Raw genomic sequence first — 17,241 nt, 5'->3', positions numbered from 1 at the left:
GTAGAATCAGTGCTTAGGGATGCAGTGAACTGTGTAACTGATCATGTATCCCCTCTTCATACTGTCTGTCAGAAAGCCCAGAGTCAAATTTGTGGCTTACTCTCATCAAGTGCATAGAATCTCATGATTTGCACTTTGTGTACTAGCCTAATTACTGACTCCATTTTATGACACTACCATTGTTTTTCTTTTCTTCATCTTTCTCATCTTCTCATAAGCCACCTACTTATATTCTATTGCAAGTGCCAATTTACAGCTGGACTCCTGTTTAGAATAAGAAATTATATATAAATCAACATATTAAAAATTATGCATGAATCAATACATTCATTGTAATTATATACAATCACATAATAAATTAACATATTTATATAAACTTATTAAGTAGATATCAGCATTGTCATTTCAGAGATGAAGAAATGGCCTGGACTGGAGACTCAGATTAAACTGCTTGTTCATCAAAGTCCACTTAATAAATGGTGAAGTTCTGCATTTGAATCCAGGTCTGTATAAATCACAAATACGTGTTTTTGAAAATCAGTACTGTTTCTCTAAATGAGAAGCTAATATCTATAGGCAAATATTGTAAGTAGCTACCACAAAAGCTGTAATTTTGTGTCACCTTCCTTGCCTTTCCTTGAAACTAATAAGCCCAAATTATCCCTTATCAGAGAAACTGTAAAAAGGTGGCTGAGACCAAGGACAAACATCTCTTTTATAAGGAGGAGGATACATTACACTCCCATAGAAACCAGACTCAAAACTCCAAATAACACAGGCCACAAAAATTTTCATGGAATTTTAATTATTAATTTGGTCAGTATGTTGGTGAAAAGTTTTTAGAAACATTATATATACACAGAGGCTATTTTCTGTTACTTTATGACTCATGCAAAATTTTAAAGACATTTTATAATTATCAATTCTAGCTAGTACAATACTAATTCTAACTTTAGGAGAACTTTGCTCTGTCCAAGAGACAAGTTCTTGAAAAACTGCATTCATCCATCCATCCATCCATTCATTTAAAGATTTTATTTATTAATTTGCCAGAGAGCAAGTGAGAGCAAGAGAGAGAGAGAGAGAATATAGGCAGGGGGAGGGGCAGGCAGAGGGAGAAGCAGGCTCCCTTCTGAGCAAGGAGTCCGATGCGGGATTTGATCCCAGGGATCATGACCTGAGCCGAAGGGGATCATGACCTGAGCCGAAGGCAGACACTTGAAACAACTGAGCCACCCAGGCACCCCAAAAAACTGCATTTAAAGCATTTGTTGTTAATTGGATCTTTTTTTTAACTGCATGATGGCATGACAAATTTCACTGAGTTAATTATTTACAGAAATGCTAGTAAAAAATTTTTTTAAAGTAAAGAATTTTAAATAAAATTATCCCTTTAAAGAAAATTAAAGTTACCACAACTTTAAAAATTAACCAGGGACATAATAAAATTAAAAAAAAAAAGAAAGTTTCCTTCAAAGTATCCAATAAAATTGGAGAATTGCTTAAAAAAAAAAAAATTTAACCAGGTTAGGGAATCTTAAAATGAGGAGGGAGTGGTGTATTAGTGTGAACAAGTGCAGTTGATGATAATGGCTTTGTTTGGTTTTAAATCATGATATTTATTTTGAAATTTTAAGAAATGTTAAGATACTAATATTTTTCAAGTATATAAGAAGAGACATTTAAAAAAATTTTGTGGAGAAAAACTGTTCTAGAGAGGTTAAAATGACTTACTGGAGTTTAGCTATGGGGTACACTGTGATTTGACATAATTCAGAAACTTGGGTCTTTTTTTTTTTTAAGATTTTTTTTTTTAAATTTATTTGAGAGAGAAAAAGATAGTGACAGAGAGCACGAGTGAGATGAGCTGGGAGGAGAGGGAGAAGCAGGCTTCCTGCTGAACAGGGAGCCCAATGTGGGGCTCGATCTCAGGACCCTGGGACCATGACCTGAGCCGAAGGCAAATGCCCAACCGAGCCACCCAGGTGCCCCGAAACTTGGGTCTTCATGCATTCCACCTCATTCCTAAATCATTAAGCCCTACAATTTACTCGCCTAAATAGGCCTTGAAAACTCTATTTCAAAATCCTTATTGCCACTACACCAGTTCAAGGTTCTCATCATTTCTTATTTGGAATATCTGAATGGTCTTCTCTCTCATAAAATCTATCCTTTATTCTGCTGCCAAAATGACACGCACAGCTGACCAGGTGTCCCTCATGCATCATTCTTCAGGGCCTCCCACTGTTAATTCAAGCTTGATCTTTCGGAGTACAAAAGTTTCTGAAGGCAGGTACACACTTCTCCAGCCTCTGTTCTCACCTTTTATCACGCCACCTTACGTCTACTACCCTACAGTCAGCTGCTTGTAATTCCCTTCACGAACCATACATTTTCATGCCTCTACGTCTTTTCTCATGCTGTTCTCTTTTCCTCAAATGTTTTCCTGTCCACACCATTTCTGCTTGGGTAATTTCTGCTCATCCGTCAAGATTCAGCTCAGGTGCCATTTCCTTCAGAAAGTCTTCCCTGATCAACTATTCCCAAACTCCAAACTAGTACATTATATGATCTGTGCTACCAAAAACCCCTATACACCTGTGACAGCCCTGACTAAAAAATAACTAAATAAAATAAAATTGTATTCTATAAAACGTATTACTTTTCATAATAGGTTAGATATTTTTGAGCATAGTAACTTCAGTTTTTTTTTAAATGGGTTTTGTTCTCAGAGATAAATACTATATAGATCCATACATTTAGTTTTATTGTCTGCAGTTCTGGGAAATGAGTATATTCAGTTGTTTTATAAACTTTTACCTATAAATTTTCTTAAATGAATATAAATATTTGCATTTACCTTCGAAATTCCTGATAATGAAGTTTTCTTTCTCCTCTTTTTCCAAAGAAGTGTATCTGAAGGGTTGTGGTAATTTCAGGTTCTTTCACTGTTGATTCCTATAAAAAAAAAGATACAATAATTTCAAGTAATTATAACCAAGCACAAAAATGGACCCTGTAGCCTGGAATTCTTTAGGATAATATCCATAAAGATTCTTGTAACAACAACAACAAAGGTGGAAGAATCCTATCTGTTACTTTGCATAATACTATTCTATAACTGTCTCTGCTCAAGCAAGAGAAAAACTAATAAGGGCTAAAATACTCAAGATGGACTTCAGCAGTAAACAAAATCCTAGATCAATCCAAAAAGAGAGCTTAGAATAGTGAAATAAATACTATTTCAAAATGTGATCTCAAGGCATTATTTTTTGAGTTTATTTATTTATTTGACAGAGAGAGGGCACAAGCACGGGGAGCGGCAGGCAGAGGGATAGGGAGAAGCAGAACTCCTCCCCCCCCACCCTCCACCCGCTGAGCAGGGAGCCCAATGTGGGACTCGATCCCAGGACCCTGGGATCATGACCTGGGCCGAAGGCAGATGCTTAACTGACTGAGCCACCCAGGTGCCCCTCGAGGCCTTTTTTAATGAAGGAGGACTGAGAGAATTAAAGCCAGAAGGCCTTTGAGTTTTTGCTGAATATTAGAAATCCTTGAAAAACACCTGCTTTTCATAATTATAAAATAAGTGAGAATTCCATTAAAGTACTGCGTAAAGCAGATTCACAGATTATTTCTCCTTCAAATCTCTAATAACATAAACAAAAATAATGACAAAACAGAACTGCTAAAAGATTTTCAGCCACAACTAAACAATAAAAGGGGTTACAAATTTAAACCAAATATTTTGAAAAGGAGCAGTTGGAAAAAGAAACACTAGATTCAAGTGTTGGATGGTCCCCCATGTCTGCTAATACTACCCCTAACCCTACTTCTCAGAAATAGCCGTGGGAGTGAGACTATTAGATTAGAACTTCATTAAAAACTTCAGTTTAGTGATAGCAAGTCAAGGACAACTCCAACAGAAGCTCCTATAGAGCTCGCTGAGACTTAAGCACAGGGCAGGAGGGCTTCCAGGGTGCAGAATCTTTCAGGGCACTATGTTAAATTGAGGGACTAACCCTAAGCCCATAGAGTGGGATGTACCTTGGAGGGGAGGAGTGGGCTGTGTCTAGGACACTTAACGAGATCAGAAGGATGAACAGAATATTGGTTCTTGAGGAAGGGCTGCATTTACTCCAGAGAAGTCTCCCCGCCCCCTTCTTCCACCCCTTCGGTCTACAGAGCAGTGGACCAAAATGCAGTGCCTGCAGCTCTTAAGGACAAGATAAATTAGTTCCAGATAAGGTGGGAAGAGTATCAAGGAGAATTTCCTTTGTGCTCTACCACAGCAATGAGAAAATCTGGACAGAGCATGAGCATGAGCAAAAGAAACAGCATGACAACTAAGCAAAGGCACCAGAAACGGAACAAATCAGCAAAAGACACAAAACACCCAGTCTAGAACACATAATGCAAGGAACAATGTATGTCCCCGTAAGCCCTTCATTTATATTAAAAATTTTTTCTATTTTGAGACAATTGTAGATTCACATACAACTGTACAAAACAATACAGAAAGATCTCTTGTACCCATTACTCAGTTTCCTCCAATGGTGACTGGTGACACCTTGCAAAACAATATAATTTAACACAGTCAACACAGAGAACATTTCCTTCACTATGACAATCCTTTATTTGCTCTTATAGCCACATTGATTTCTCTCTCGGCCACCCACTCTTTGACCTCTGGCAACCGCTAATCGACTTTCTTTTTGTATAATTTTATTTCAAAATGTTATATAAATAGAACCATATAGTATATAATTTTTGGTATTGGCATTTTTGGTTCAGCACAATTCTCTGGATATTCACTCAGGCTGTTGCTGTATCAACAGTTTGTTCCTTTTTATTGCAGAGTACTATTTCATTGTACAGATTACCAGTTTAACCATTCACCTGTTGAAGGATATCTGGGTTGTTTCCAGTTTTTGGCTATTACAAATAAAGCTGCTAAAAACATTTGTGGACAGGTTTTAGTATGAACAGTTTTTCATTTCTCTAGGATGGATGCCCAGGAGTGCAGTTACTGTTTTATCACAGTGGCAGTATCATTTTACATTCCCACTAGTAGTGGATGAGTGATCCAGTTTCTCTGCATCTTGCAGTCATTTGGTATTGTCAATTACTTTAAGTCATTTGATGAGTCTGTTGTGATATCTCACTCTGATTTTAATTTGCACTGTCCTATGATTAATGATGTTGAGCATCTTTTCATGTGGTTGTTGGCTATTTAGTTATACCCTTTGGGAAAATGTCTATTCAAGTCCTTTGCCCAGTTTTTAACTGGGTTGTCTTCTTTTCTTTAAGTCTTTAAGTTCCAGTTAGTTAAACATATAGTGTAATATAAGCTTCAGGGGTACAATATAGTGACTCAACACTTCCATATATTAGCTGGTGGTCATCACAACAAGTGCCCTCCTTAATCCCCATCACCTATTTCACCCATCCCCCCCATGCACCACCCTTCTGCTAACTACCAGTTTGTTCTCGATAGCTAAGAGTCTGTTTTATGGCTTGCCCCCCTCTCCTTTTTCTTCCCTATGTTCATTTGTTACATTTTGTTTGCTTCTTACATTCCACATGTGAGCCAAATCATATAGTATTTGTCTTTCTCTGACTTAATGTTGAGTGGCATAATACTCTTTAGCTCCATCCATGTCATTTTAAACAAGATTTCATTCTTTTATGGCTGAGTAATATTCCACTATATTTACACACCACATTTTCTTTATCCATTCATCAGTCGATGGACACTTGGGCTCTTTCCATAATTTGTTTATTGTAGATAATGCTGCTATAAACATAGAGGTGCATGTATTCCTCTGAGTTAGTATTTTTGTATTTTTTTGGTAAATACCTAGTAGTGTGATTGCTGGATCATCGGGTAGTCCTATTTCTAATTTTTTGCGGAACGTCCATAACGTTTTCCAGAGTGGCTACACCAGTTTGCATTCCCACCAACAGTGCAAGATGGTTCCCCTTTCTCCAAATCTTGTGTTGTTCACTTTAGCCATCCTGAAAGGTGTGAGGTGATATATCTCATTGTAGTTTTGACTTGCATTTCTCTGATGATAAGTGATGATGAGTATCTTTTCATGTGTCTGTTGACCATCTGTGTATCTTTGGAGAAATGTCAATTCATGTCTTCTGCCCATTTTTATTTTTTTATTTTTATTTATTAATTTTTTAAAAAGATTTTATTTATTTGACAGAGAGAGACACAGTGAGAGAGGGAACACAAGCAGGGAGAGTGGGAGAGGGAGAGGGAAAAGCAGGCTTCCCCGCTGAGCAGGGAACCTGATGAGGGGCTCGATCCCAGGACCCTGGGATCATGACCTGAGCCGAAGGCAGACGCTTAACCATCTGAGCCACCCCGGCGCCCCTTCTGCCCAGTTTTAAATTGGAGTATTTGTTTCTTTGGTGTTGTAGGAGTTCTTTGGAGTTGTAGGAGTTCTTTATGTATTTTGGCTACTAACCCTTTATTGGTTAGGTCATTTGCAAATATCTTCTCCCATTCTGTAGGTTGCCTTTTAGGTTTCCATCACTGTGCAGAAGGTTTTTATTTTTATTATTTTTTAAAGATTTTATTTATTTGACATTGAGAGACAGCAAGAGAGGGAACACAAGCAGGGGGAGTGGGGGAGGGAGAAGCAGGCTTCCCGCAGAGCAGGGAGCCCAATGTGGGGCTTGATCCCAGGACCCTGGGATCATGACATGAGCCGAAGGCAGATGCTTAACAACTGAGCCACCCAGGTGCCCCAAAAGGTTTTTATTTTTATTATTATTTTTTAAAAGATTTTATTTATTTGAGAGAGAGACTGAATGAGAGAGAGAGAGAGAGCATGAGAGGGGGGAGGATCAGAGGGAGAAGCAGACTCCCCGCTGAGCAGGAAGCCCGATGTGGGACTCAATCCTGAGACTCCAGGATCATGACCTGAGCCAAAAGCAGTTGCATTATTAACCAACTGAGCCACCCAGGCACTGCATAAGGTTTTTATTCTGATGTAGTTTCAATAGTTTATTATCTTTGCTTTTACTTCCCTTGCCTCAGGAGACATAGCTAGAAAGAAGTTGCTGCCTGTGTCCTCTCCTAGGATTTTTATGGTTTCAAATCTCACATTTAGGTCTTTAATCCATTTTGAATTTATTTTTGTGTATGATGTAAGAAAGTGGTTCAGTTCCATTCTTTTGCATGTTGCCATCCAGTTTTCCCAAAGCCATTTGTTGAAGAGAGTGTCTTTTGCCCACCGGATAGTTTTTCCTGCTTTGTCAAAGATTAATTGACCCTATAGTTGTGGGTTCATTCGTGGGTTTTCCACTCTGTTCCACTTAACCATGTGTGCCAGTACCACACTGTTTTGATCACTACAGCTTTGTAACGTAACTTGAAGTCTGGGATTCTGATGCCTCCGTTTTTTTTTCTTTTTCAAGGTTGTTTTGGCTATTCCGGGTCTTTTATGGTTCCATACAAATTTTAGGATGGCTTGTTCTAGTTCTGTGAAAAATGCTGTTGAGTTTTCGATAGGGATTGCATTAAATGTGTAGATTGCTTTGGGTAGTATAGACATTTTAGCAATATTTGTTTTTCCAATCCATGAGCATGTAATGTCTTTCCATTTCTTTTCTTTTTTTTAAAAAAGATTTTATTTATTTATTTGATAGAGACAGACACAGCTAGAGAGGGAACATAAGCAGAGGGAGTGGGAGAGGGAGAAGCAGGCTTCCCGCCGAGCAGGGAGCCCGATGTGGGACTCAATCCCAGGACCCTGGGACCATGACCTGAGCCAAAGGCAGATGCTTAACGACTGAGCCATCTGTCTTTCCATTTCTTTGTGTCATCTTCAATTTCTTTCATCAGTGTTTTATAGTTTTCAGAGTACAGGTCTTTCACCTTTTTGGTTAGGTTTATTCCTAGATATTTTATTGTTTTTGGTGCATGTGTAAATGGGATTGATTCCTTAGTTTCTCATTCTGCTGCTTCATTATTGGTATATAGAAACGCAACAGATTTCTGTAGACTGATTTTGTATCCTCTGACTTGACTGAATTCATTTACCAGTTCTAGCAATTTTTGATGGAGTTTTTGGGTTTTCTATATAGTGTATCATGTCATCTGCAGAGAGTGAAAGTTTAACTTCTTCCTTGATGATTTGGATGCCTTTTATTTCTTTTTGTCTGATTGCTATGGCAAGGAGTTCTAGTGCTACATTAAATAACAGTGGTGAGAGTAGACATCCCTATCTTGTTCCCATCTGTAGAGGAAAAGCTCCCAGTTTCTCCCCATTTAGGATGATATTAGCTGTTTATTTTTTCATATATGGCATTTATTATGTTGAGGTATGTTCCCTCTAAATCTACTTTGTTGAGGGTTTTTATCATGAATGGATGTTGTGCTTTGTCAAATGCTTTTTCTGCAGAATCTACTGAAATGATCATATGGTTATTATCCTTTCATTTATTAATGTGATATATCACGACTGATTTGCAAATATTGAACCACCCTTGTAACCCAGGAATAAATCTCACTTGATTGTGGGGAATGATTTTTTTAATGTATTGCTGGATTTGGTATGCTAGTATTTTACTGAGAATTTCTGCATTTATGTTCATCAGGGATATTGGCCTGTAGTTCTTTTTTAGTGGTGTCTATCTGGTTTTGGCATCTGGGTAATGCTGGACTCATAGTATAAACCTGGAAGTTTTCCTTCCTTTTCTATTTTTTGGAATAGTTTGAGAAGAATAGGTATTAACTCTTCTTTAAATGTTTGGTAGAATTCGCCTGTGAAACCATCTGGTCCTAGACTTTTGTTTGTTGATTACTGATTCAATTTCTTTGCTGGTTATTGGTCTGTTCATTTTCTATTTCTTCCTGTTTCAGCTTTGGTAATTTATATGTTTCTAGGATTTTAACCATTTCTTCCAGGTTGTCCAATTTGTTGGCAATGGGTTATCCTTTTGTTGTTGAGTTGTAGGAGTTCTTTAGATATCCTGATACTAGATAGACCCTTATTAGGTATATGATTTGCAAATATCTTCTACCACTCTGTAGGCTCTTTTCACTTTTTGATAGGGTCCTTTGATGCACAAAAGTTTTTAACTGTAATGAAGTCCAACACATCTAATTTTTCATCAATTGCTTATGCTTTTGGTGTTGTAAGAAATCACTGCCAAATCCAATGTTATGAAGCATTTCCCCTTTCATGAAGTGCTTCTAAGAGTGTTACAGTCTTAGCTTTTACATTTAAGTATGATTGATTTCAGTTAATTTTTGTATATGATATAAGGTAGAAGTCCAACTTCATTTTTTTACATGTGGATATCCAGTTGTCCCAGCACCATATATTGAAGAGACTTATGCAAAGGAAATTATATACATGTTTTGAAAACAGTTTTTTCTTCTTTTTAAAGGGGAGCACTTGTCATAACCAATATAGGTCTGTCATAATTTATACTAGCTATTGCACTGTATGTGCCATTGTGCAAGTATGTATACACACAAACATTTTTTCAGGGTAGCAAGCAAGGTTACCTTATTTCTTCTTTATTAACATGTATTCCTTTTCCTCTCATTTTTGTGTTTGTCACAGAAAAGAGCAAAAAGCTCTGAATTTTCCCATGCCTATTAGGGAAATCCTACATATGACATGTGAGCTAGCCAAGGTTGCCTGCATAATATAATGAATGTGCTGTTAGATATTTAGATTGTTTCCAAATTTTTTTTTTACTATAAACAATGCTTGAGATATACTGTTATATACTTATCTTTGTACACTGGTCATTATAGAGGATAACCCATTGCCAAATTACATTTGCATTTAAACTTTGTTAGACATCTTGGCAATTTACATTACCAACTAACAGTGGAGAAGAATGCCCATTCCCTCACACCTTGGAGAACACTAAAGATTATCAAATTTTTTTTATCTTTGCCAGTCTGGTAAGAAATAAAACAAAACAAATCACTATTATTTCAACTTGCATTTCCTTCATTATTCATATTTTTTTAAAGAGATTTTATTTATTTATTTGACAGAGAGAGAGATAGCGAGAGCAGGAACACAAGCAGAGGGAGTGGGAGAGGCAGGTTCCCCACTGAGTAGGGAGCTCGATATGGGGCCCGATCTCAGGACCCTGGGATCATGACCTGAGCTGAAGGCAGACACTTAACGACTGAGCCACCCAGGTGCCCCATTGATTATTCATATTTATTGGTCATTTGTATTTCTTCTGCTAACTGCCCCTTCATGAACTTTGACTATTCTTCTATTGAGATGTTAGTCATTTAAAAAAAGAGTAACAGTAGTCAAGTTTACTACAATTTTCTTTTATGGCTTTTGGAACAGAACTACACTGCTTACCTCAATAATATAAAAACATTTACCCACATTTTTTTTTTCAAATCAGGTATAACTGACATACAATACTACATTAGTTTCAGGTATAGAACATACTGAACTGACATTTGTATACATTGCAAAATGATCACCACAGTAAGTGTAGTCACCATCTTCTACTCTACAAAGGTAATACAATATTTTTTTTTTTAAAGATTTTATTTATTTATTTGAGAGAGAGAAAGAGAGAGAGCGAGCAGGAGAGGGGGGAGGGTCCGAGGGAGAAGCAGACTCCCTGCCAAGCAGGGAGCCCGATGCGGGACTCGATCCTGGGACTCCAGGATCATGACCTGAGCCGAAGGCAGTCGCTTAACCAACTGAGCCACCCAGGCGCCCCAAAGGTAATACAGTATTACTGACTATATTCCTAATGCTGTACATTACAGCCCAATGATTTACCTTCTCCAATTCAGTAAGTTGCCCTTCTGTTTAGTTGAGGGTTTCCTTTTGTAACTAAAAGCATGTACTTTGTGATCCCATTCTGTTTCCTCCAAACACACCTCCCGTCTGGTAACCACCAATCTGTTCTCTGTATCTATGAATCTTGGTTTTTTGTTTGTTTTTTTTAGATTCCACATATAAGTGAAATCCTGTGGTATTTGTCTTGCTCCGACTTATACTACTTAGAATAATACCCTCAAGGTCCATCTAATGTTGTTGCAAATGTCAAGATTTTCTTATGGCTGGGTCGTATTGGGTATATAAACCACATCTTTTTATCCACTTATCTATTGATGAACACTTGTTTTCATACTCTGGCTTTGTAAATAGTGCTGCAATGAAAAAAGGGGTACATACACCTTTCTGAATTAGTGTTTCTGTTTTCTTTGGATAGATACCCAGTAGTGGAATTGTTGGATCATATTGTAATTCTGTTTTTTTTTTTTTTTTTTTAAGATTTTATTTACTTGGGAGACAGAGTGAGCAAGAGAGAGAGCATAAGCTGGGGGAGAGGCAGAAGGAGAAGGGGAAGAAGACACCCCCTGAGCAGGGAGCCCGATGTGGGGCTCAGTACCAGTACCCTGGGATCATGACCTGAGCCAAAGGCAGACGCCTAACTGACCGAGCCACTCAGGCATGCCCTATAGTTCTATTTTTAATTTTGAGGAATCTCCATATGGTTTTCCACAGTGGCTGTACAAACTTACAATGCCACCAACAATACAGTGTTCCCTTTTCTCCACATCCTTGCCAGCATTTTGTTATTTCTTGTCATTTCAATACTAGCCCTTCTAACAGGTGTAGGTGCTATCTCATTATGGTTTTGATTTGCATTTCCCTGATTAGTGATGTTGAGCATCTTTTCATGTGCCTGTTTGCTATCTGTATGTCTTCTTTAGAAAAATGTCTATTCAAATCATCTGCCCATGTTTTAATTGGATCATTTCTCCTATTGAATTATATAAATTCTTTATATATATTTTGGATATTAACCCTTTATCAGATATATGATTTACAGATATCTTCTCCCACTTGGAAAGTTGCCCTTCTGTTTGGTTGAGGGTTTCCTTTGCTGTATAGAAGCTTTTTAGTTTGATGTAGTCCCATTTGTTTATTTTTGCTTTTGTTCCCCTTGCCTTTGGAGTCAGATAAAAAAAATTACTAAGACTGATCTCAAGGAGCTTATTGCTTATGTTTTCTTCTTGGGCATTTATGGTTTTAGGTCTTACATTCAAGTCTTGAATCCATTTTGAGTTAATTTTTTGTAGATGGTGTAAGATAGTGGTCCAGTTTCATTCTTTTGTGTGTAGTAGCTGTCCAGTTTTCCCAACACTATTTGTTAAATAGACTGTCCTTTCCCCATTGTATATTCTTGCCTCCTTTGCTGAAAATTAACTGACCATATACATGAGGGTTTATTTCTGGGCTATCTATATCTATAGTTCCATTGATCTATGTGTTTGTTTTTATGACAATACCACACTGTTTTGATTATTATAGCTTCATAATACTGTTTGAAATCAGGCACAGTAATACCTCTGGCTTTGTTCTTCTTTCTTAACATTCCTTTGGCTATTTAGGGTCTTTTGTAGTTCCTTCCACAGAAGTTATAGTATTATTCTAATTCTGTAAAAAATGTCATTGGAATTTTGATAGGGATTGCAATGCATCTGTAGATTGCTTTGGGTGAATGGACATTTAACAATATCCATTTTCTAACCTATGACACAAAATATCTTTCCATTTATTTGCGTTATCTTCAATTTCTTTCATTAATGTCATATAGTTTTCAGGTAATAGATCTTTCACCTCCTTGGTTAAATTTATTTCTAGGTATTTCATTCTTTTTAATGCAATTGTAAATGGGATTATTTTGATTTCTGATATTTTGTTAATGTATAGAAATGCAACAGAGCTTTGTATATTAATTTTGTATCTTGCAACTCTACTGAATTCACTTATTAGTTCTGATAGTTTTTTGGTGGAGTCTATAGGGTTTTCTATATACAGTATTATGTCGTCTGCAAATAGTGGAAATTTTACTTCTTCCTTTCCAATTTGGATGCCTTTTATTTCTTTTTCTTGCATAATTGTTCTGGCTAGCACTTCCAATTCTTTGTTGAATAAAAGTGGCAAGAGTAGACATCCTTATCTTGTTCTTAATCTTAGAGGAAAAGCTTTAACTTTTCACCACTGAGTAAGATCTTAGCTGTGGCTCTGTCATATATAGCTCTTAATATGTTGAGGTAGTTCCCTTTATACCCATTTTGCTGATTTTTTTTTTTTTTACCATAAATGGATGAATTTTCTCAAGTGCTTTCTATGCATCTACTAAAATGACATCATTTTTAGCCTTCATTTTGCTGATGTGGTGTATATCATCTTGATTGATTTGTGGATGCTGACCATACTTGCATCCCTAGAATAAATCCCACTTGATCATGATGTAAGATCATTTTAATGAATTGCCGAGTTTGGACTATTAATGTTTTGTTGATTTTTGCATGTATGTTCCTCAGGGATATTGGCCTGTAATTTCCTTTTCCGTCCCTCCCTCTCTCTTTCTTTTTGGTGTTCTTCTTTGCTTTTGGTATCAGGGTAATGCTGGCCTTGTGAAATCAGTTTGGGAGCATTCCCTCCTCTTCAATTTCTTGGAGGAGTTTGAGAAGTATAGGCATTAAACGTTCTTCAAATGTTTGGTAGAATTCACCACTGAAGCCATCCTGTCCTGGACTTTTGTTAGGAGGTTTCCAATTACTGATTCAATCTCCCGCAGTATCTGAGGTATGCTTGCATTCTTGGTTGGAGGGTGTTTTCCTTTCATCACTCTGAGTATGTCATGCCACTCTCTTCTGGCCTGCAAAGTTTCTGCCATGAAATCTCCTAATAGCCTTATGGGATTTCCCTTGTATGAAATAATTTGTTTTTCCTCTTTCTGCTTTTGAGATTCTCTAACTTTTGACATTTTAATTATAATGTGTCTTGGTATGGATATCTTTGGATTCATCTTAATTGGAATCTTTTGAGCTTCCTGGACCTGGATGTCTATTTCCTTCCCCTAGTTAGGGAAGTATTCAGCCATTATTTCTTCAAATACATTTCCTGCCCTTTCTCTTCTCCTTCTGGGACCCTTATAATGCAAGTGTTATTCTATTTGATGTTGTCCCAGAGGTCCCTTAAGTTACCTTTATTAAAAAAATTTTTTTTCCTTTTCATTGCTTTGCTTTGGTGAGTTCCACTGCAGTCTACTAGATCACTGATCTGTTCTGCTTCATCTAGTCTGCCATTGAACCCCTCCTGATCCTTTTTTTTTTTTTTAAAGAGAGGGAGAGAGAGAGGTGGGGAGGGGCAGAGGGAGAGGGAGAGAGAGAGAATCTTTAGCAGGCTCCATGTCCAGTGAGGAGCCCAATGCAAGGCTCAATCTCACAACCCTGAGATCATGACCGGAGCTGAAATCAAGGGTCAGATGCTTAACTGACTGAGCCACCCAGACACCCCCTTCTTGGTCCTTTCTTATACTTTCTATCTCTGTTGAAATTCTCACTGTGTTCACCCCTCTCCTCCCGAGTTCCATGAGCATCCTTATGACCCTTACCTTAAATTCTTTTTCTGACAGAGTACTTTTCTCCACATTATTAAGGTCTTTTTCTGAGGTTCTGTCATGTTCTTCTATTTGGAACATATTTTTCTGTTTCTTCATTTTGCTTGACTCTCGGTGTGTTTCTGTGTATTACTTGAAGCAGCTCTCTCTCTCACTCTTAAAGTAGTGCCTTGTGTAGGTGATGAAACTTCTCTTTCAACCCTACTTTTTAGCTCTTTGTTGTCTCTTGAACCTTTGTGATTGTCTAAACCACCTATTCCAACCCAGTTTTGGGTTGATTGGAAGCAGACTCTTAGGCAGCAGCTTTTAAAATATAAAAGTATATACAATCCTGTGGGGGCTACAATCATAGTCCCTGCTGCCTCCAGACCAGGAGATTTAGAGGTGTCCCCTGGGGAACATTTGCAAAAATTGGGGTTCCAGATAAGTGTGTAAGCTCCTTTCTGAGAGGTCTAGTTAAGATGTAGAAGGCCAAGGGGGTGTGCAAGGATGGTGTGTCTCTAATTAGGTTCCCTGGGAGCATCTCTTTAATCTCTACATGCATGGGAAACCTGAAGCCTATCCCTTAAGCTGAAGCTCCAAGCTAAGTAAATAGGCCTTTTTTCCAGAAGACTGCAGTTGTGTTTCAGTCTGCTGCTGTGCAGTGTCCTGATGGTGGTGGCTTGCCAAGAACTGTCTGAGTGTTACATTCTTGTGGAGCTCAGGAATGCCAACCACTATGGCCACCAGGGCCAGGCGATTGAGTGGTGTCCCCTGTGTGGACTGCATGTATCTGCTGGCTTTATCTAGGCAGAGTATATGGGGCAGGGTATGTTTGCTAGCTTCAGAAAAGCAGGGGAAAATGTCTTGACTGTATGCCTGTGGTCTTCAGGAACGTAGTGGGAGAGTACCTTGTCTGTGCATGCATGCTAGTTTTAGGCTAGGAGCAGGAGAATGATAGCCCCAGCCAGAGAGTGAGGGAGCGCTGCAACTGTCTACACTTACCAACTTTATTTAGGGAATGAAAGGTTGCCATGAATGTTGTGCTTGCCTGCCCCAGCTACAGAGTGGGGGAGTGCTGAAACCTTCTGTGCTCTCCAGTTTCCTCAGGCAGTGGGATGTTGTGGTGACTGCTTGTCCCCTCCTGTCTTAGCAATGCAGCAGAAGGGTGCTGCCTGTGAGCTCACCCACTTGTGCTAGCAGGGTAAGTGGAGAGTGCAAAATTGGCTTCTGCCAGCACCTCTATCTCCAGGGTGAGTTTCAATGGTCCTTTGCCCTTCCAGCAGATGCTTTTAGATTGCCAAATGAATTTCTTTTACAATAGAGTCTTGGCACTTTTCAAACTATTATTTTTCTGCTGGGTCTTGGGGAGAGTGAGACTGCATGTAAGCCCTTTAAAAGGGGCATCTCAGTTTCCTACAGCACTTTGGGTCCCTTAGATATCAGCCCCTTTGCATTTTCTAAGCTAGATGTTTTGGGGGCTCATCTCTCTGGTTCAGATCCCAGGGATATGGATGCCTTCAGTGAGACATCATCCCCTCACTCTTCCAGGAGAAATACTGGACCAGTGAGAAACCTCACTGTCGTGTCACAGTGCTGGGGTGGGGTTTCTGGTAAATCCTTATCTCTGCCTCTCCTACCTATCTCAACATGAACTTTTTGTCTTTTGCTATGGAGAAACAGTTCATCTAGTTTTCAGATCTTTTTCGGAGGGAAATGATCCACATGCAGCTGTAGATTTGATATTATCTGTAGGATGGGGTGAGTTTCAAGATCTTCCTATGCCATCTTGCAGAAGAGCCCCACATTTTCTTAAATATTTTCATAGTTTGATTTTTGACATTATCTTTGATTCCTCTGGAATTTATTTTGCTATAAGAACTATATATATACACCCAGCACTGTTTAGTCAGTTAGACCATTAGTCACAAAGATGTAGTAAATGCCCATTATGTGTCAGACACCATGTTAGGCTTTGGGCTTCATGATTTTCTGTTCCTGTTGGGTAATTGGGCATTCAACAAGTTATTAAAAATAATAATCCAAGCATGAAGGTATTGGGAAGAATTTCAGGGAGCTTTGGGAGCATATAAAGGGTGTCTGACTCACTTAGTAGCTCATACAAGGCTTTCCTGAGAAAAATACCATTTAAACTGAGATCTAAAGTTTGAAATGAAGTTAAGAAAATAAGAAGTGGGAGTAAACATTCCACACAGGAAACATGTATAAAGGCCTGAAGGTGCTAGAGAGCGTGGTGCTCTATGGCTGGGGTGTAGACAACAATAATAATAAATATAATAGCAAATAAATATATATTGCTTATGTGTTAAGCACAGTTCTAAGAGATTTAAATAAATTAATTTAATCCTCAAAACAACCTACTGAGGTAGATTACTATTATTCTTTCTTTTTTTTCAAGATTTTATTTTTAAGTAATCTCTACATCCAATGTGGGGCTTGAACTCAAGAGATCAAGAGTTGCACACTCTACTGACTGAGCCAGCCAGGTGCCCCTATTATTCTCATTTTATATTGAAGAAACTCAATTTTATGCAAAGAGAAGTACACTAATTTGCCCAGAGCCACACAGCTATTAAGAGATGGAGCAGCATATGAATGTAGGCAGTTGGTCTGAGTTTTTTTTTTTTGATGATTCATTAACTGCGTATAACATCCAGTGCTCATCACCACACGTGTCCTCCTTAATACCCGTCACCGGGTTACCCCATCCCCCCACCCCCTTCCCTTCTGTAACCCTCAGTCTGTTTCCTGGAGTCCAAAGTCTCTCATGGTTTGTCTTCCTCTCTGATTTTTCCCGCTCAG

At 38.2% G+C, this 17,241-nt stretch overlaps 1 protein-coding gene across 2 annotated transcripts in view; it reads right to left on the bottom strand.

Moving 5' to 3' along the window:
• MICU2 (mitochondrial calcium uptake 2) overlaps positions 1 to 17,241 on the bottom strand; it is a 174,572-nt gene that overhangs the window by 15,407 nt on the left and 141,924 nt on the right. For both annotated transcript variants that reach the window (XM_064586298.1, XM_045869182.3), the window contains one exon: positions 2,861 to 2,958. In XM_064586298.1, the coding sequence (XP_064442368.1) occupies positions 2,861 to 2,958 (98 nt within the window). The remainder of the gene's footprint in view (positions 1 to 2,860; positions 2,959 to 17,241) is intronic.

The sequence above is a fragment of the Mirounga angustirostris genome, unplaced genomic scaffold (genome assembly GCF_029215605.1).
Source record: "Mirounga angustirostris isolate CCGP_5_RB_7025 unplaced genomic scaffold, mMirAng1.0.hap1 SCAF_3, whole genome shotgun sequence".
NCBI lineage: Eukaryota > Metazoa > Chordata > Mammalia > Carnivora > Phocidae > Mirounga > Mirounga angustirostris.
The sequence above is the reverse complement of the archived record's forward strand: the minus strand, read 5'-3'. Positions and strand labels throughout refer to the sequence as shown.